Source organism: Thermobia domestica, chromosome 2 (assembly GCF_964235325.1).
Source record: "Thermobia domestica chromosome 2, izTheDome1.hap1.1, whole genome shotgun sequence".
Classification (NCBI taxonomy): domain Eukaryota; kingdom Metazoa; phylum Arthropoda; class Insecta; order Zygentoma; family Lepismatidae; genus Thermobia; species Thermobia domestica.
In genome coordinates, this window is record NC_137455.1 from 281,128,827 (window position 1) to 281,149,674 (window position 20,848).

The 20,848-nt window shown below is 37.2% G+C and overlaps 1 protein-coding gene across 1 annotated transcript; it reads right to left on the reverse strand.

Annotated features, from left to right (window-relative positions):
• Window positions 1-15,901: 15,901 nt before the first annotated feature.
• LOC145678527 (uncharacterized) lies at window positions 15,902-20,255 on the reverse strand. The gene is made up of 3 exons (XM_081748774.1): window positions 20,084-20,255; window positions 18,310-18,406; window positions 15,902-16,031 (listed from the first exon to the last, which is right to left on the reverse strand). The coding sequence occupies exons 1-3, from the start codon at window positions 20,247-20,249 to the stop codon at window positions 15,986-15,988; spliced, it is 309 nt and encodes a 102-aa protein (XP_081604900.1). The 5' UTR covers window positions 20,250-20,255; the 3' UTR covers window positions 15,902-15,985.
• Window positions 20,256-20,848: the final 593 nt, after the last annotated feature.

Genomic DNA, 20,848 nt, shown 5'->3' on the forward strand with positions numbered 1-20,848 from the left:
GTACACTTCAGATTAAGACCGTGTTTAATTAAAAGTTCTAATTACACACTAATTACATTTCATTTGCTTTAGTTTGACCACCGATCACATTAAACTGGACCCATACCACATAGCTATATGCAATTGTTCAAGGACTTACAGTTAGTAATACACAGTGTTCACTTTTGTTTTGTTTTGTTTTAGTTTAACGTCCCACAGTTATGCTAGGGCGGCTAAAGGAGACGTGGAGCTAATTATTATAAGTGGAATCCGAACCACTTCGGTCGTTCAACTTTACCCCTACCGGAAATCGAACTCGAGACCACTCGAACCGAAATCAAGAGTGCTAGCCGCTAGACCAAATGGGGGTTCTCACATTATGTTGATTTAAATCATTCAGTCAGTGTTGCCAGATTCGAAGATTAAAAAGTAGCGTGTCTGTACTCCGAAAGTAGCGAATTCGAATTATTTGTAGCCCAAATATATAGAAATGAATACTGATAATGCTAATGAAATTTAATATGAGCTGGAAAATGTGCTGGACGTATTGCAAGAAGAAATTATGATCGACGGACGAAAACAATTCTAGACTGGACACCACAAGACAAAAACAGCCTAGGAAACCCCCGCATACAAGAAGGTGTGACGAAATCAAGAGCCACTGAGGACTAACCTGGAAAAGAATTGCCCAAGTTAGATAGTTGTGAAGACTTGGAAAAACCTTCATCCAGCAATGGATTGATAATGGTTGATTATGATGGTGGTGATGATTTTATTATATCTAAACCTCGGAGGTAAACTAAACCAAGTCATAATTTCGTAATTTTACAGAAGCGATAAACTGGTTCCTCAACTAAGACTATATACATAACTTTTACTAGGTAAGGTAGGGTAAAAATGGATTCACTATTTAATGAAAGTCGTAGAACGAAAAAAGTATATTTGACTATTCAATCCATCATGTTGCAGCAAAACTACGAAAATTAACACAAAAGAAAACTAGAAAGTTAAGAATCACTTGTTTTGGCCAGTGAGAAAAAAATAGATACAGATAACTCGAATTACCTATATACTTATATAATATGTATGACCATGTTTCGCAAGTAATTTTTAATCAATATAAAATTTCAACTTAAGGAAAGCAAGATTAGTTTTCTCGAATAAAGATTGCATGCACCGTTGAGAGCTCAGGAATAAGATTTTTCTATGTTACGGCACTGTATATGTGCTTACGTAATACAGTACGACCTTATGAACTTGTATAATAAACAGAATGCACTTAAAATGAGAAGCGAATTATGCGAAACATCGGACTTTTAATCTAACTTGTTTTGTGATCCAACTCGAGACCTCACATAGCAAAGATGAGTGTAGTAGCTCCCACCACAAGGTTCAGGACGTACGTGTTATAAAGTGTCAATTAAACACGGAGATGTGAAATGGTAATAAAGCATTTCATCAATTTCAAACAAAATACGTATATTGTAGTAATAATTTACCCTATTTGTTAAGATAATGAAAGTTATATTCTGTTTTTAAAATGACAGTCAAAGCAGAATGTATTGAATAATAAATGAGAAATTGTAAAGTTTCAATTTCGGTACGATTAAATACATTCATGCTGCTATGTGTTACGTTATCCGTTAGGAGGTATTGAACAATTCTGATTCAAAGGAAGGAAATAAACTACTGTATAGTACTGGAGTTAATTTAATAGAGTTTAATTGTATAGGCAGTTCTGAGGTTATATGAGACAAAGTCTATTGCTGAAAGTGAAATATGGGTTCTATTAGGGTTTTAGGGTGATATACCCACTGATCATTGAACCTGGAATACGCGCATGGAAAGCATTAGCACTAGCAAATTAGCTATGAAGAGGTACACCATATCATAATTCTAAGTCAAAATGAAGGGAAAAATAAGAGGAAACGACAGACTGTACGAGAATAATACTTTCACTATTTTAATTTCACGCTATTTATTTCGAGACTTTCGAGACTTTCGAGACGAGACCGAGACTTGGTACTCGAGACCGAGACCGAGATCGAGACAAGCATCTGTTGACCGAGACGAGACCGAGACCGAGACGGTGATTTTTTACTCGAGACGAGACCGAGACCGAGACCGTTATTTATCAACCGAGACGAGACCGAGACTGTACAAAGTCTCGTCTCGTCTCGTCTCGATACCATCCCTAGTAAAATGGCACCGAACACAAATTACAACATGTAGAAAATCTAATTATGAGTACTACCATCCTGTGAAGTCTGATGTACAGTTTTGCCAACGTTTGAGGATAGGCCTGTATGAATTCCTATATGAATCTTGGATGTAGAAGAGTACATACAGTACACGATTTGAACTGGTTAAAACTAACATATAAGACCACAAACAAGAATACAATCACTGAAATACAAAAATAATGAACGAATCAAAGTGTCAAAGTAGTTTTGCACAAGTGGAAAATCAGAATAGTATCAAACAGAACACACAAAACTGAAATGATGCATGTACTTGGGTTGACAATTGATTAGCAGGTTTACTTTTCTAATGCACTTAATATTATATCCCCTCAGACATTACACTGGTCTACAGTGAATTTTTTACAGAAACGAAAGTAGCCAATCTTTATAGATTTCGAGGCGCTGAACACGAATATCACACTTAAAATTAGCTGGTAGCTCAGGGTTGCCAGTAAATATGGAATTTACAAAAAATTCACGTTTTTCACATTTATTTTGTTAGGTTTTACTCAGGAACGTATAATTACGTCCCTATTTATCGTTGCGAAATGTCGATGACCGTGCTTTCTGAAAATTTAACAATCATTCCAGTAACTGGTACCGTTAGGAAATTATATACCCATATATTCTTGTGTTTATCTCTTGCGCGACTGTCCCACTCACATATATAACAACAATACTTAGTATAACCTCCTTGCAAACCCAACAAAATCGAAATTACTTTGAAATCTCCACATACTAGCCATTCATGCTGATTGTAACTAATGACGCGTAGAACAGATTTCAACGTAGTGTACGTTTCTTTCGCTAAAGCAGCATATGCGACAGGGATGGATGGTCTTTCGTTATTATTATGTAACAGTACACCCTTCAGGCTTGTTTTGGAACCATCTATGAATAGTCTCCACTCGTCCGGTTTGTATGAAATATGTAGGTCATGAAACAAACCTTCAACATCACTGCAGAATGTAATGTCACCTTCAGTACTGAAATGCTTCTCAAGTTCTTTCTGACGATCCCGACAAACTGACACTCGCACTGTTTCAGCTAGAAGGTTCCACTGCTGCAGCAGGCACGTAGCCAGGATTTCGTAATAGGGGGGGTCCGAGACATGAAATACTGTGGTTATCGCACCAGAGTTCGATTATTCTAAACTATTTCACTGGTAACATATATTGGTTTGTTCAGTCTGGATTTCGTAATGGGGGGGGGGAGTTGAGTTGAGTTGATTTTAGTTTAGCGTCCCTTTCAGCAGCGAGGCTATATGAGACGTGGACCTACTGATTAACGTGGAATCCGAACCACATGAGCTCCCGCCGGGAATCGAACCCGGGTCTCCCACGCCAAAGGCGCGTACGCTAACCGCTTAGCCACGGAGGAGCTCTGGGGGGGGGGGAGTTTGATATGAAATATTGTGGTTATCACACCACGGACTTGATCAATTTAAACTATTTTACTAGCAACATATATTGGTTTGTCAAGACTTTAAAAGTAGGACATGTTAGCAAGGGCGCCGATTTCTCTAAATTTGGGGGGATCCATTCAGATGCAGAAGGCATATATGAGGATTTTAAGACAAATTGCATTCAAATTATGCCAATATATTGTATAGTCTATTCATAAATACAACAAGGGGGCCCACATGACCTTTGGGGGGGGGCAGGGCGACCTCGGTCCCTCAGGATCGGCGCCCATGCATGTTAGTAAGTATTTTAGTAACAAACTATGAAGAAATCTCGAATGAAAGAATATTTATAAAAATATTTTTTAAAAATTTACAATATTTACGTTCCTTCTTTTATTCATCCAAATATAACAATTTTCCTTTCATTATGACCTCAACTATTAAAAAAAAAGTACGTATCCAATAATGTCTTGTAAAATATTTTATATCTGCGTTCCTTTCTCTGTTGAATCAAATGTTAACAGGTCTTGCTTTCCACATAACTTTTTTGTTTTATTATTCCGTCAACTACTGTCTGTTCCAAATGACAAGTTAAAGGACCAGTAGAAAACCGTTTCTGAAATAACATGGTTGATACTACAGGGAAGCGATGATAAAAAATTATTTTTTATTTTTATCTTTATATTTTATTTTTATTTTTAACGCTGATTTTTCCTATTTCTTGTTTCTTTTTGTTTCGTCCTTCCTTATTTTTTTCTTTCTGGTCTCGAAGGGGGGGGTCCGGACCCCCCGGACCCAACCCTTGGCTACGTGCCTGGCTGCAGTCGTGAGGCTAACACTTCAGATTTACACTTCGGGAGGTCTAAATCCCTAATCAGATCACTGAGTTCACGTTGTGTGATTTTGTGTGTTTCGCTGGATAAAGATGGCGTAAATGATCAACAACACTGGTGGATGGATGCACTTCTTCGGCTGGATATGTAGGATCAGCATTCTCGCTATCACTGCTATCACCGCTATGTTGTTGCGTTTGGGGGAACAGGAACTGGCAGTCCTTGTCCATGAGGCACAGGGCGAATTACAGATGGGATGTCAGGGTATTCGATATTTCTCTTCGTTTTGGTATTGATTCCTTTCTTCAAGGGCGGTGTCATACAAAAATAGCAATCAGACACATGATTTGTGGGTTCACGCCAAATAGCAGGCACGCCAAACTTCATGGAGACGTTTTTCCCATGCATCCAAACATTTAGTACGGAGGAACACGACGTACAACACACGTGTGGAGCCCAAGATTTGTCTTGGTCTCCCACTCGACAACCGAAATACAATGAATAGGCTTTCCTTACTGCATCAGTAAGTGGTCGCCTTCTATTACCACAAATAGCGTCTGCACAAATGTAACAAAAGTTATCAGGATTGTTCTTGCAGGTGCGGGGCATTTTTATGAAAACCGACACTCGTTCAAATAACACAAACACTCACAGTTTAAAATGAAATGAAATAGTTGAGTTTTACGTCCCACGGTTATGCCTGTTAGGCTAAAGGAGATGGTGATGATGAGTAATGAATGAAATGGTGGAATGAAGAAAGTGGGAGGAAACGGGAGAACCCCGAGAAAACCCACGCACACGGTGTTTGCCCACCACAAAGTTCACTTGGCGGGGGCTGGGATCGAACCCGGGACCCCAAGCACCAGAGGTGAACGCTCTACCACTGAGCCACCGCGGCCCCACTCACAGTTTAATTCAAATACTTTACTGTATATACATTCACCACCAACCACCTCTCAACCAAGACACAAGTACAGTAAAAGAGGGCACGGACACACACACGCACGCTGCCAACAAGTTTGAGCCTGTCGAATGATCAGGTGATTGGACCGTGGGCACACGAGTGAGCTTTTAGCATTGTTACCAGATCCAACAAGTACAACTTGCTTAACAACGGCAGCAAAACCGTTGTCACACTTCTTTTTATATTGCTATTATAGCAACAACGCAATTCATTTGTTCCCTAAGTACGTGTGACATTTACCTCTTCGAAATTTCTTGACAATACGGTCATCCCATGGGAAAAATATTTTTTTGTGTGTGGATGTGAATAGAATATAAATTGTTGGTGTCAACCAGGGACGTGTAGTGCATATTACCGCTGTTACCGGCGGTAACGGTAAAAATATTACAGTTTTTCGTTGTTTTCATATATCTTCAAATTTCATTATCGACAAGGGAAGATGTTTACATTTTCCTTTTTCTTTTCTTTCTTTCTTTTTTTTTAAAAAAAAAGTTTGGATGGCCTATGCTTCATTTACATTGTGAACGAATGCAACATGCCAACACCAAATAGGAGCATGCTGTTGTTGATACCGCAGGATTTCAGAGGTAACGCGAACCCCGATAGCGGTCATTCACTCCAGAAGCATCTTTCAGTGTGCCAGCGAGAAGCATCCTGTGGACTCGTATTTGGACTTTCGGAATGGCCCTTATGTTACCGTTCGGCTGAGTGGAACAGGAAAAAATAGGAACGTTCCCTGTCAAAACAAGGAGAATCTAGAATATCATCAACATGTATATTCTACTCACCGCCCGCTTAGGAGTCTATTCGCTCTCCTCTCGCTGTAGAGGATCGAGCGGGCGGTAATTCTACTATACTGTTTTGTTTGCTTCCCCATTCTAAGGATAGAAACTTGACTGTAATTTCAGTATTCAAAAGGTTATTTCATTGTCTTAACAGCATACAATTTCGGACAAATAAAAGTAGCAGGTTTTTCATACTAATAGCATTTAACACATGCTACTGGAAACATGTTCCAGTGCATTATTTATATGTTAATCTATCATTTTTACACAACTTTTGTATGTTAATACGTTATCTTTAAATTTGAATAATACAGCAACAGTGAACAAGAAGAATATATTCCATAGGATATTCTAACAAAAATTTAATGTAGGTTTACTTTGATTCAAAATAAAGTTTCTCATTGAATGTTAATTTGAGCTTATGGACATTATTTTTTTTTAAATTGAGATTTTATTTCTGTTTAAACAGTATATAAATTTAGATGGTTGTCTCATGCGTGAAGGAGCAAAGATATTGTCAGTCCCTGAAGTGTTATTAAATATACACAAATGCCTATTGATGAAACACATTGTGCTATATGGGAACTGTTTCAAGAGCAAGGGGGAATAGTAATGAGAGCAAAGCAGAGGTGTTGCCCGCGCTCCTTCCAATTCGAGTAATTATTATTATTTAGGATTTATGCTAATTAAGTTGAAATTTTTTTTTTTTTTTAAATTTAGTATAGAAAACTTTCGATGCAACAAATTTCCAACTCTAGCCGCTAACCTACTAGTTGAATTTGGACTTCGATGCAGTTTGATGTGTTGAAAAAGAACTGTGCAATCGTCTTCATCGTGCCGCAGTTTCGCTGTCTAACTAATTTTCAATACGGAAAACTTGTTGCTCAAACATACGATGAAACTCCAGTTATGGTTGGTAAGGTAGGGAACTGCAGCCTCTTGTTAATTATATTTTCATTCTTATGCCCATAGACTTAATTTAGTTTTAGAAAAGTCCGTTGATTATACAAAAGGGCATAGGCGTAAATAGCACCCCCGCAACCCTCGCGGCGGGGGGCGCACGAGCTCCAGGGGCGCAAAATATATAGAAACTAGGGCGCATAACTAAAGGTTGCGGGGGCACTGAAGCTTCAAGTTACGCTACTGGAAAAGGGTATAAGTTGCTTTTTTTTTTTTAAATTGTGTTGGGACTTGCTTCTTCTTCCTCGAAGTCTTCAAAAAGAACAAATGCTCTAGATTATGTAGTCAACAAAAGTATCCCAATAGTCTCAAACACAAGGTATGGAACTATAGGAGTAGGGTAAATGATGTGTTGTATAGCTTTAAAGATGAACTGTTAGGAGTCTTTAAATCCATGATGGATAAAATCGACGAATAGGGTTCTCAAACCAGAGTTTGTGTAGCAAAATTTCATCAAACCTTTCAAAGTTTTGACTTCAATTTTTTACTTGAACTGTTTTCTGTTATAGAATCAAGATAAGAAATCTTGTTCAATATCTCACAAAAGAAAGTTCATGATGTAGGATAGTTTCAATTCATTGAGGGATAGTTTCAATTATATTTAGTAAAAAATGAAAGAACATGAAGAGCCACATTGTTCTAAAAGGTCAAGAGTAAATGAAGTGGAATTTGACCACTTTGCCAATGCCTATAGTTTGAAATGGTTGATACTCTAAAAGAAAAAGTGAGTACTAGATTTTCTGATATTGAGAAACAAGAGTTACTTGTAGTATCAGCAACCGGTAACAATCGTCAAATTGTCACGCCACGTCACTGGTGTCAACGTATATTTTATGATTATATTTATCGAGTGCAGTTATTTATTGCAGGATTGCCAGCTGTAGGCAGAAGAAAGTCGGAATTTTGCAGAAAGGGAAAATATATATATATATATATATATATATACACAGAGAGAAAGAGAGAGAGAGAGAGAGAGACAGAGACAGAGACAGAGAGAGTAGATGGATAGATATAACTTTCTTAGAAAACAAACATGTAGGCAAAAGCAATTCTTTTACTGATGTCACAAGTGAAAAGTAGGGACTTACACAGCATCCTAACACAAGATGGTGTGGAGAAATTAGGTAGCAGTGTGAATATCTTGAAACGAATTATCCAAATAGATGGTTGTTAAAAAGTAATGGAAAGGCCTTAATCCAGCAATGGATCGATAACATTAGTCGAAAAAAAAAAAAACCTTTTCTCTAGCACACGGAAGAAAATACCTGCTTCTAATAGAACTTTTCACGTAGAATTCGAATCTGCAATCAGGTTTTTTCCATCATCCTCAGTTTTCCTGTGACAGAGGGATTTTCGGAAAATTTCCCCTCAAAGTTTTTTTTTTTTTTTTTTTTTTTACTGTTTTCATACCTGTAGCTCGGGTATCCTTAGGTATATAAACACACAAATTATATTGTATGTTAGCTTGATTTATACTTAGTAAGCCGTCAAGTTTCATAAGAATCGCATTATTCTTTCTAGAGAAATAAATATTTTTATATAAAAATACACTATGAGTACTGTTCATTTTACCATATTCATTAGTGCAGATAAAATCGCATATAACTTCCACGAAAATTACAATATAAGCACGGTTTATACCTCATTGGATTTGAAATGAAACATATTTTCAATTATGTATACACCGTGTCACCATTTTTTGTATGAGGGAATTTCTAGAGGGATTTTGTGGGAAATTCCCTCCAAAAGTAGTTTATAATACTTTTTGTCTTAACTTGCTATTTGTATATAGTGATACAGAAACAGGAACTACACTAAAACATAATTTTATGTCTACTTAATAAATAATACAAAAGAAGTGAGTGTTATCTTCTTAATAAATGAACACTTACTTACCTTAACTAAAATGTTTTAGTTGTCGACTTTCTTCTGTGTTTGGCTTCTGGAACATCTCTTTTGAGTGTCCAACAGTAATCAGCTAGCATTTGTGAACTCCACTGTCCCTGGTATCTCTTCTCCATAGGGGAAATGTCCTGATGAAAACGTTCTCCGTGCTCATCACTAACAGCACCAAGGTCTTCAGGAAAGAAATCCAGGTGGGATTCTAGAAAGTGAACTTTAAGGGACATGTTGCAACCCACTTCTTTGAATGATTGCAGGAAATCACTCACAATTTCACGGTAATTTGGGGCTTTCTGGTTTCCTAAAAAAAATTCTCTGTTAAACATTTAAATGAACACCAAGCTGCTTTCTCAACCGGAGTTAAGAGATCCTCAAATTTTTGGTCACGAATCAAACATCTTATTTGGGGGTCTACAAAAATCCCTTCCTTGATTTTAGCGTCACTAACCTGAGGAAATTTTTCCTTGAGGTAACAAAATCCTGCATTACTTTTGTCCATTGCCTTAACAAAGTTTTTGAAGAGCCCCAACTTTATGTGAAGAGGAGGTAGAATTATCTTATCAGGGCTCACCAGTGAGGAATAAACAACATTCTTCTGTCCAGAAGTTAATACACGCTTTAGTTACTCCTTCTTGATGTAATGTTCTGTTTTGTTCCTGCTGTCTCATTCGCAGAGGAAACAACAATATTTCGTATAACCAAGCTGCAAACCCATTAACAAAGAAATAACTTTTAAATCACAGCAAACGGTCCACTTGTCATACTGAATTCTTTCTAATACTATTTTGATGTTTCCGTAGGTTTCTTTCATATTAGTTGTATAAGCCAAAAGCACTGAAGGAAATTTGTTGCCATTGTGCAAAAGGACAGCCTTCAAACTAGTTTTGGAAGTCAATAAACAATCTCCACTCTGTACTTATATGTGCATGTCCGAGTGTATCCATCACAGCACATACATTATTATAATATACTAAATCATTTTCTCGAGAATAGTAGTTTTGAAACTCTGTATGACGGTTTCGAAAAATACACACTTTAGTGTCACGATGGAGCAGATTCCAGCCTTGAAGTCTAGAAGCAAGAAGTTCTGCCTGTGTCTTGGAGAGTTATAAATCCCGTAGGAGGTCATATAGTTCACCCTGAGTTATCAGATGGGGATCCAATGTAGATATGCTTCCTACATAAGTAGGATCATCTTCTTCATTTGGAACTTCCGTAGTTGCCTCAAGTACGTAATCCTCATTTACCGTAAGATGAGCAGGAGGTACTGGTACAGGTAATTCTGCATTGTGTGGAACTGGCCTAATTGCTGATGGCAAATTAGGGTACTGTACTGTGTGCTTAGATTTACTGGTTATTCCTTTTATCTGTATCATACAAAAGTAGCAGTCTGAAGAATGATCTTTTGGTTCCCTCCAGATCATCGGCACTGCGAAGTTCATGTTTTGTTCACCATTTGCCCACTCAGTCAGACGTTTCACGCAAGTACAACAAATGTAGTGAGGAGCCCAATTCTTATCTTAGTCTCCTACACAGCAACCAAAATATAACTGATAACACTTCCTCAAAAGTGGAGTAAAACATCGACGTTGCGATTTAAATGTCAACTCCCCACATACATAACAGAAATTGTCCGGGTGATTTACACACTTCCTCGGCATCTTGTATCCTGTAAGGTATCACACACACGAATCTACACTCCATCAATCATGAAGCAGCACAAACGTAATCTAACTCAGTTCATCACCACACAACGCAATCTATTCGAACTCCACAATGCACAAACACTTCAACTTACACGCGGCCACATCTAAAACACGTCCAGTTTGGACCGTCACTCAACGCTACTAACAGTCATCAGGCTCAGTGATGCTAGGTTCTAATGTTAAAATTTCCCTCAGCAATGCTCGAAAATTCCCTTTTTGAGATAAAATTTTCCCTAATTTTGGTCCAATACTATATATATATATATATATATATATATATATATATATATATATATATATATATATATATATATATATATATATATATATATATAGAGAGAGAGAGAGAGAGAGAGAGAGAGACAAAGAGAGAGAAAGAGATAGATAGATAATAGTTTAAAGAGAGCATTATTGCGTATCTATAACTAACTAACTAAATAACTCTATGGCCTATGGAACCCGGAGGTTCAATGCCACGTTCACAAAAGCTCTCCACTGACTTATATCCTTGGCCAATTGGATCAAGTTTCTACTTTGTATTCCTATCTCTGCGAGATCCATCTTAGTATTGTCCTCTCATCTGCGCCTAGGTCTTCCTAATGATCGTTTTCCGATTGGTCTTCCAGTCATGACTTTAAAAGCGTTTCTACTTTCTTCCATTCCAGCTACATGACCTGCCCACCTAAGCCTCCTAGACTTGACGACCCTAACAATTTTGGGTAAACCGAACAAATTATGTAGTTCCTCGTTATGAAGTTTCCGCCATTCCCCATTCCCGTTTATCTTGGGTCCGAATATTCGTCTCAGGATCTTGTTCTCAAATACTTTCAGTCTATGTTCTTCCCTTAGAGTAAGATTATTGCGTATCTATGGATTATTATACTGTGTTCATATCTCCACAACATACATTTGTGATTTTGATCTTCTGTTATTACTTCAAGGTTATTTTGTATGGAACAACATCCTGAAGCCAGGCTACGGAAGGCTTGTGGGGAAAAAAAGTTTGTCACTTTGAGTGTGGGATTCTGGAAAGAATGCCACCGTCTTTCGTCATACTGCAACAATGCTTAGTAACATAACATTTGTTGAAATGCTAAATTTCCCTACATTATATCTCATATTCGTAAAATTTCCCTTTCCCTCCTTAAAAGATTCTTTGCTAAATTTTCCTACGCCGCGAGAAATTTCCCTAAAACTAGCATCACTAATCAGGTTACGTGAGTAATAAATTTTTTATGCATTTTTGCCAGATCAAATTATTAAAGAGTTACTTATTTTCCACAGAAAGCATGCATGTATTTGTACTTGTATTTGAGTATCCATCTATGTACCGGCAATAATACGTCAACATTAGGTTATTACCCAGACAGCACAATGCACGTACAGTATCCGTATAGTACATGTACAATTGCACGGATGCAACATGTGCATCATCTGTATAAATGCACGCCTGTACATGTGATGCACATATACATCACAAGTCCTATTCAACATCTTCACGTGCACAGGACATGTGCAGTGCACACGTCCTGCACAAATGATTTCCACATTCCGCACAGTTGATTTACACGTTACACGTATTCGATTTACATGTAGTGCACAGGTGATTTACATCTAGGACAGCGGTGATTTACACGTAGCACACAGGTGATTTACACGCAGTACCCAGATGATTTACATGTAGGAAAGAGGGGATTTACATGTAGCACATAGGTGATTTACATGTACGATAGAGGTGATTTACACGCAATACCCAGGTGATTTACATGTAGGACAGAGGTTATTTACATGTAGAACACAGGTGATTTACACGCAGTAAATGCACAATTGCACGGATGCAACATGTGCATTATCTGTATAAATGCACGCCTGTACATGTGATGCACATAAGCGTCACAGGTCCTATTCAACATCTTCACGTGCACAGTACATGTGTATTGTACACGTCCTGCACAAGTGATTTACGCCTTCCGCACAGTTGATTTACACGTAGCACGTATTTGATTTACATGTAGGACAGAGGTGATTTACATGTAGTACATGTACAATTGCACGGATGCAACATGTGCATCATCTGTATAAATGCACGCCTGTACATGTGATGCACATATACATCACAAGTCCTATTCAACATCTTCACGTGCACAGGACATGTGCAGTGCACACGTCCTGCACAAATGATTTCCACGTTCCGCACAGTTGATTTACACGTTACACGTATTCGATTTACATGTAGTGCACAGGTGATTTACATCTAGGACAGCGGTGATTTACACGTAGCACACAGGTGATTTACACGCAGTACCCAGATGATTTACATGTAGGAAAGAGGGGATTTACATGTAGCACATAGGTGATTTACATGTACGATAGAGGTGATTTACACGCAATACCCAGGTGATTTACATGTAGGACAGAGGTTATTTACATGTAGAACACAGGTGATTTACACGCAGTAAATGCACAATTGCACGGATGCAACATGTGCATTATCTGTATAAATGCACGCCTGTACATGTGATGCACATAAGCGTCACAGGTCCTATTCAACATCTTCACGTGCACAGTACATGTGTATTGTACACGTCCTGCACAAGTGATTTACGCCTTCCGCACAGTTGATTTACACGTAGCACGTATTTGATTTACATGTAGGACAGAGGTGATTTACATGTAGTACATGTACAATTGCACGGATGCAACATGTGCATCATCTGTATAAATGTACGCCTGTACATGTGATGCACATAAGCGTCACAGGTCCTATTCAACATCTTCACGTGCACAGTACATGTGCAGTGCACACGTCCTGCACAAGTGATTTACGCCTTCCGCACAGTTGATTTACACGTAGCACGTATTTGATTTACATGTAGGACAGAGGTGATTTACATGTAGTACATGTACAATTGCACGGATGCAACATGTGCATCATCTGTATAAATGTACGCCTGTACATGTGATGCACATAAGCGTCACAGGTCCTATTCAACATCTTCACGTGCACAGTACATGTGTATTGTACACGTCCTGCACAAGTGATTTACGCCTTCCGCACAGTTGATTTACACGTAGCACGTATTTGATTTACATGTAGGACAGAGGTGATTTACATGTAGTACATGTACAATTGCACGGATGCAACATGTGCATCATCTGTATAAATGTACGTCTGTACATGTGATGCACATAAGCGTCACAGGTTCTATTCAACATCTTCACGTGCACAGTACATGTGTAGTGTACACGTCCTGCACAAGTGATTTACGCCTTCCGCACAGTTGATTTACACGTAGCACGTATTTGATTTACATGTAGGACAGAGGTGATTTACATGTAGTACATGTACAATTGCACGGATGCTACATGTGCATCATCTGTATAAATGTACGCCTGTACATGTGATGCACATAAGCGTCACAGGTCCTATTCAACATCTTCACGTGCACAGTACATGTGCAGTGCACACGTCCTGCACAAGTGATTTACGCCTTTCGCACAGTTGATTTACACGTAGCACGTATTTGATTTACATGTAGGACAGAGGTGATTTACATGTAGTACATGTACAATTGCACGGATGCAACATGTGCATCATCTGTATAAATGTACGCCTGTACATGTGATGCACATAAGCGTCACAGGTTCTATTCAACATCTTCGGATGCGCAATACCTACCATGCACACGTCCTGCACAAGTGATTTACACCTTCCGCACATTTGATTTACACGCAGTACCGAGAGGATTTTCATGTAGGACACAGGTGATTTCCTCGTAGTGTAGAGGTGATGTAAAAGCATATTAGAGATACAACGAAAAAAAAGGAGTTTATATATTTGGTGCCTTACGCAGTTCAAATACAACATTGTAAACGTCTTCTTGAAAAGTAACAGAGTTACATGTAACGAAAAAGCAATTATATACTTACCCAAAATTACTGACTCGTGCACTACTCTACCGCACCATTAACGTTCCAGGTCAGTAATCCCAAAGTTCTATATTCCAATCCCCCCCCCCTCAAAAGGCAGCTACAGCATATTCTCGTCACCTGAAGACGAGACAATATGGTACTCTGACGAAACTTTGTTTATCAGTAGCGTATATATTAACAAACCACTGTCACGAGCATTTAGACAATATTTTTCTTTCTTCCTACACATATATCATTATAGACTTTTCATTTTGCTATGCAGCATATTGGGTATCGTACCATTAGGGCCTGGAAGTTGAAGACCTTACCTAAAAAAATTTTTAAAAAGCCTAAACATATTAAGAAAATGACCTAAATTTGGAAAAAAATACTTAAAATATGATAAAATCAATAATGATACACTTAATGTGTATAATATTTAAATAATACACAATTCTGGTGATATGTTGAACAGAAAAAAAAATTGCAAATTTGCATTTTCGTCGCCCTGTTTCTGCTGTTCATTTTGAACTACTTGGAGGACAATCCTCACAAGCATCTACTGTCTGGTCATACCTACTATACCTGCTCCAGTCATTCAAGGGTTCCTATTGTCAGAGATTATTACAGAAAACTATGTTTAAGAGTTTCTAATTGAGAATGGGCAGCAAAACTGTAGTTGAAAAAAGGTCAAGTACCAAAACCAGCTGTTAAGACTTAAAGGGAAATGGGGACCAATAAGCCAAATATGACTTAAAACTAAGCATTTTCTGGCCTAAAATGACCCGAAATTAACATATATTATGGTGTTCCTCTTACCTTCGGGCACTTGGGAAAAACTATCTTTAACTTCCGACCCCTATATATGATACTGAAAATATTAAGAAAGAAAAAACTCATACTTGTCTGAATAATTAGGTTCTGAACTTATAAACAGTTGTGGTTTGCATATATATTTTTTTCTTTTAATACAGTGCTTGGTTTGTCAACATAGCTTTTACATAGTATGATTTCATCAAAAGCCATCATGGAGCTATTTCAGATTTAAAATATATGCTTGATAAAGCAAAGTGGCCTCAACTCAATCACAAGTGAAACTAGATTTTAAACAAAATCCAAGTGCAAAAATGTTTATATATTCTATTAACCGTAACTTGGTGCAACTCCGCTGTAATTTTATGGAAATAGTAGGTATTACAACATTGATAACAACTGATTATATATATATCTATACATTTATTTCTTATTAAATATAAAAAGTAATCTACAAGATGGTTGTAGTTTTTTTTCTTTCTTTTAATTTACTTTCTCCGATAAATCCTTGGCCTCAGTCCTCTGCATCCTGTAAAGAGAAGTTTTAAAAGTAATACAGTAAGTGCAGACACTAAATCAATCTATTTAAACTAAATCACAGTCATATTCTTAGCATAGTTTGAGATTAAGAATTTAAATATGGTCCATCCAAATTATACATGCCATACCATTTTCTCCAGAAACAAAGCTAAAGACTACCATTTAAGCTCAATAAATCACCACCATCAGCATCTCTGAAATAAGATTTCTTAGGGTATTGAATCAATTCCAGTAAGAGTATTTAAATTAGCAATTTGAAAACGAGGCTGGCTTTTTATCGACAGGTGGCAATCCTGTGCAAACGTGTGTTGAAAACACTGGTAGAACATCTCATGAGTAAATGGTACTAAATGCACTGACCTTGAATGACATTGACAAGTGTGGGTTTAAGTACACGTAAAACTGAGTTATTACAACAGGAGTAAATGTATGAGCATGCTTGTTCACCCCGTGCTCATTCGTACGGACAGTGAAGGATGAGAATAAACTCAAGACTGGATGCAGTAAGAACTATGAGAAGTGAATTTGGTAGAGAAATTGAGGTGAATGTTCACGGATGATCGAAACACTACACTTCGAATGCCTTCTGAAAAGTTCAAAATGAAGACGAAAGCTGTGAGGCAACGCATAACGAAGAAAAATCTAGCACAAATGGAAGTTTTATGTTACCTAAGCTACGGGAAGTGGGTTGAAAGTAAGAAACAATATTCAGAGAAGCAAGCAAGATGAAAAAGATTTATTTTTGTGGCATGAACAACCAATAAAAACGTTGCCTTTTCCATATTATCAATTGTATATAACTGGCTGATCTCTACCACGTTATGCAAGATAGGCAGAAGTATATACAGTAGTGCACTCTGTATTCCTCTCTGCGAGCGGCCGAGGATGGTTTAGAGTATGAAATGCAAATAAGTTACGTACCTGCCCTTGAAATTATATTCATTTTCATACAAATTAAACGTTATAGGGGTTCAGATCCGACGGACTTCCTGTCAGTGCGCCCCTGACTTATATGACTCACAGTGAAACAAATTTATAAATCTTATTGCTATCAAGTACAATGGCATTATTAATAAATTTTTTTAGATATTCATATTTCAAGTCATGTTACTAGATACTGAGACACTGGAAGACTAAGTACTGCTTAAAATTTAACCCAAAATATGCAAAAACACAGTGGCAAATTTGTGTAAGAAAAAAAGATCCTATATCCTAGATAAGCGATCGGCAAAATCCATATTCTCTGTCTGCGTGCCTGTAAATCGAATAGTGCAATGACGGGACATCGGATTATCCTCCTTCCTAACTCAGCGTTGCAATCCTGACGTAAAGGTTTCTTCTTTTTTTCAACTAATATAATGTACATTTTGAATTTAAACAATACTAGTAAGATTCTTAAGAAACATTTCTTTTACTATCAATGAGTCAATTTCTTTTTATCATCAGGTGGTACAGTGTTCCACATAAATATCGCAACTCTATAGTAGTACAATACTTTAATTTATGCATTTGAAATCAATATTTCGCTGGTTACCTGCCTATCAGGCGTTAGTTTAAGGTTAGATTGATTATGCAGCAACCTGCAGAACATTGATTTCAAATGTATTGCATAAGATAAAATCTTAAAACTGTAGTCGAGTTGCGATATTTATATTGAACACTGTACAAGACGAAAAAAAAAATGAAATGTTCCTCTCTTTTCCGTCGATATTAACCTTTAAAAAAAAGAAAAAGTTTGTTTGTGTCATATAAGTCTACAAATTTCTAATAGTTTGTAAAATACATAATCGTTCTCGCAGAATAAGAAAAAAGTCTTAAAGATCATGAAATCTCAAACACCCCCGAATCGCCCAGTTTTGTTCTAGTGTCCCCTTTGAAAATGAGAACGCCGCTGGAGAGCGTTAATATACACGTTGAGAATAGGTGCGTATAAATTATAGAGAATAAAGTTGAAAGAATGACTGCGTCAAAGGTTTTTTTTCTGCTTATAAATTACCTACGAGAGCAAACACATTTTATACTCCGTTAGCTACTCGCACATATTTCAAGGTAAAAGCACAGTTCCGCACCTCCTTGCCCGCTAGGTCCCAAGTATGCAAAAATGTCCGCCCTGTTGCCGACTTCTGATGTAGATTATAGTGACAATTTAAAGCTTGGAGACCACTTGTTAACCGTTCTTATTTTGAAAACTGCTGCAAAATTGCATGTAAATATTAAAATAAAGGCTTACGAATACATGAAAACGAAACATCAGAGGTGATACGTACCTTCGTGACCTCCTTGTTTTGGCGTGGTGCAGCCAATCACTTATCGCTTCCCTGATTTGCTCCTCCGAACACTCAGGATATAATTTCTTTGCAGATGCTAGAAAAAAATGTACATATGACTATGTTGATATATATGAAATTATACATTCATTAGTAAACTTAAATCCTAAAATAAGAACATCAAAAGTGAGAAAGAGAAACCCTAACAACAATTTTGGTATGCAATCCTTTTCCGTCTGAATGATACCTTGGTAATGAGATATTTGCTGTATTTACGAGAGTATAATACTTCACGCAATTTTTATACGGAACAGATAAAGAAAAACTATTTCGCATACAGCATACAGAGAAGTTTATGCTCCGATTTTCCCCCCCTCCCACTGCCTCTCTGTATTGAAGATTACTGAAATTGTCATTCCCAGCAGTGAGTCACTCACCACACCAATGACTCCCCTCTCAATCTAATTGACATTTTTATCATTTGCAGCAATTGTCAGTGACTTTTTAAGTAAATAAAAAAGTGCAGTCATTACAAAGCATATACGACGTATGATATTTTCGTCTTACAAGTTTAAATAATGTGGGGAGAGGATTGGAAATATTTTGTGTGATCTGGAATTGAACCAACGGCCATGTTTCACATGCCTTTCAAAATTATTGTTTATAATGAGAATCATTGTTTTAAGGTAATAAAATTTGGAACAATTCAGCGGTATAATTGAGTAAATATAGTAGAATTTTATGGCTTCTACTAACGCCAGAAAAAGAACCTATCAAATTAAAAATTCCTCACATATTGAAATAATTAAACATAACTGTACTCATCTCACTTTTCTTCTGTTTGTTTTGTTTTTGGTGGGGTCTGTGTTACTACAAACACTCAACTTACATTCTATTGCAAAACAGTATATTTTATATCAAAGAACAATTTGTTACTCAAAAAGAAACAATATACAGGGTGCTTCAGGAGGAAAGGTCAATAATTTGAGAGGCGGTCAGATTTGTCGACTACAACAATCAAGTTTACATAAACATATACGTTTTAAACCTTTGTTTCAGATATATCACTACATGAAGTTTAATGCATGGTGACAAGGGTACACTGCAATTATGTTGAAATGCGTACTGTGATACTATAAGACACGAGAATGGTAACTAATGTAAAGAGGACTGAGGAGGATACTACAGGATTAACACTACTCATAATTGGCACCAATGGTCCGCGGAAAACCAACATGCTTCATGCGAACAGTTACCAGATGGAACTTTCGTGTTGACAGTGCACCATACCTTCATCTTTTGCAAAATACTTTCCCTCCGTATTTGGAGGATAGTATTCTTTCTACGCATCATGTGATACCAAATGGACGGTGAACCGTTTTCACTCGACTATCACCCAGTGCCTTCACGCAAAATACTAGTCGTTGGATTGGATGTTTTGGGCTAGTCTAATGGCCACCTAGGCACCTGTTCTAACACCCTTGGGCTACTGTATGGGTGGTTGAAAGAAAAGGTGTACAGTGTTGGTAAATAACAGCGGGAACATAAAATTAATGAAACTGTTTCAACGTAACTCCAATGTACACATTTCCTTGTCCACATGTACCAAATTCATATAGTAATATCCCTGAAACAAAGTTTATATGGACTTCTTGTTCTGGACATGCTTGAGCACAACCTAATTATTGCCCTTTCCCAATAAACACCCTATAAACTATCAAGCATTGAAGACAATGCGATCACGATTAAAAAAAAATGCACAAAAAAATCTTACCAACAATAAACTTGTAGGTTTGTGTCTCCACAAACGACAGCTTCCTCACACAATTTATTCCCGACTTTCCTGTGAGGCTATACAGCTCAGCAACTTCATCCACCACGACACGACGAAGAATATTCTGTGCTAGTTGTTTTGGAGTTTTTCCACCACTCGCCAACATTTGAAACTGAAAGTAACATTGTATCGATTGTGCTGTGTTAATGCAGCGAAAAAATTTCATGCATATAAATAATATTTTTCAATATTTAGTTAATGTTAGAGCAAATAATCACCATAAATTATTTCTTGTGATTAAGTTATCTGCCAAGGTTACATATCTTTTATATGATGTGAAATGTGGTGGCAAAAATAAATCAGCAAATCTGATGAAAACTAGGATCCAATTTGGATAGATTAATACATCTTACTTTTAAACAATCAATGTTATTGGTAGTTTTTTTTTTCAATGTTACTTTCGTTTGTTTGCTGAAGAAACCAACCTAGGAAATGCATTACATTTTTTGCCAACTCCACTGTTTTTACTTCATAGAGCATGTGGAGGAATGTAGTACTATCCGAGTTCCCATGATCGCTAAAGAAGATAATTCTTTAATGTGTGACTTTTTGAATGTGTCTTAATTCTGCAAATTTGATAAAATTATATTTGGTCTAGGAATTAATTCGTGCGGTTTTACAAAAGATGGCGTAACTAGCTTATTGTCCCATAGTTTCGTTGATCCAAACATGCGTTGAAAACTACTGTCATTGAGCATCTTGTTT

What these genes read in the sequence shown, in the direction of transcription:
- LOC145678527 (XM_081748774.1), bottom strand. Translation starts at nt 20,249, where the DNA reads ATGTTGGCGAGTGGTGGAAAAACTCCAAAACAACTAGCACAGAATATT. An exon ending in AACCTACAAGTTTATTGTTG is followed by an intron (nt 18,407 to 20,083) that starts GTAAGATTTTTT and finishes ATTTTTTTCTAG; the next exon opens with CATCTGCAAAGAAATTATAT. An exon ending in AAAACAAGGAGGTCACGAAG is followed by an intron (nt 16,032 to 18,309) that starts GTACGTATCACC and finishes TTCTCTTTACAG; the next exon opens with GATGCAGAGGACTGAGGCCA.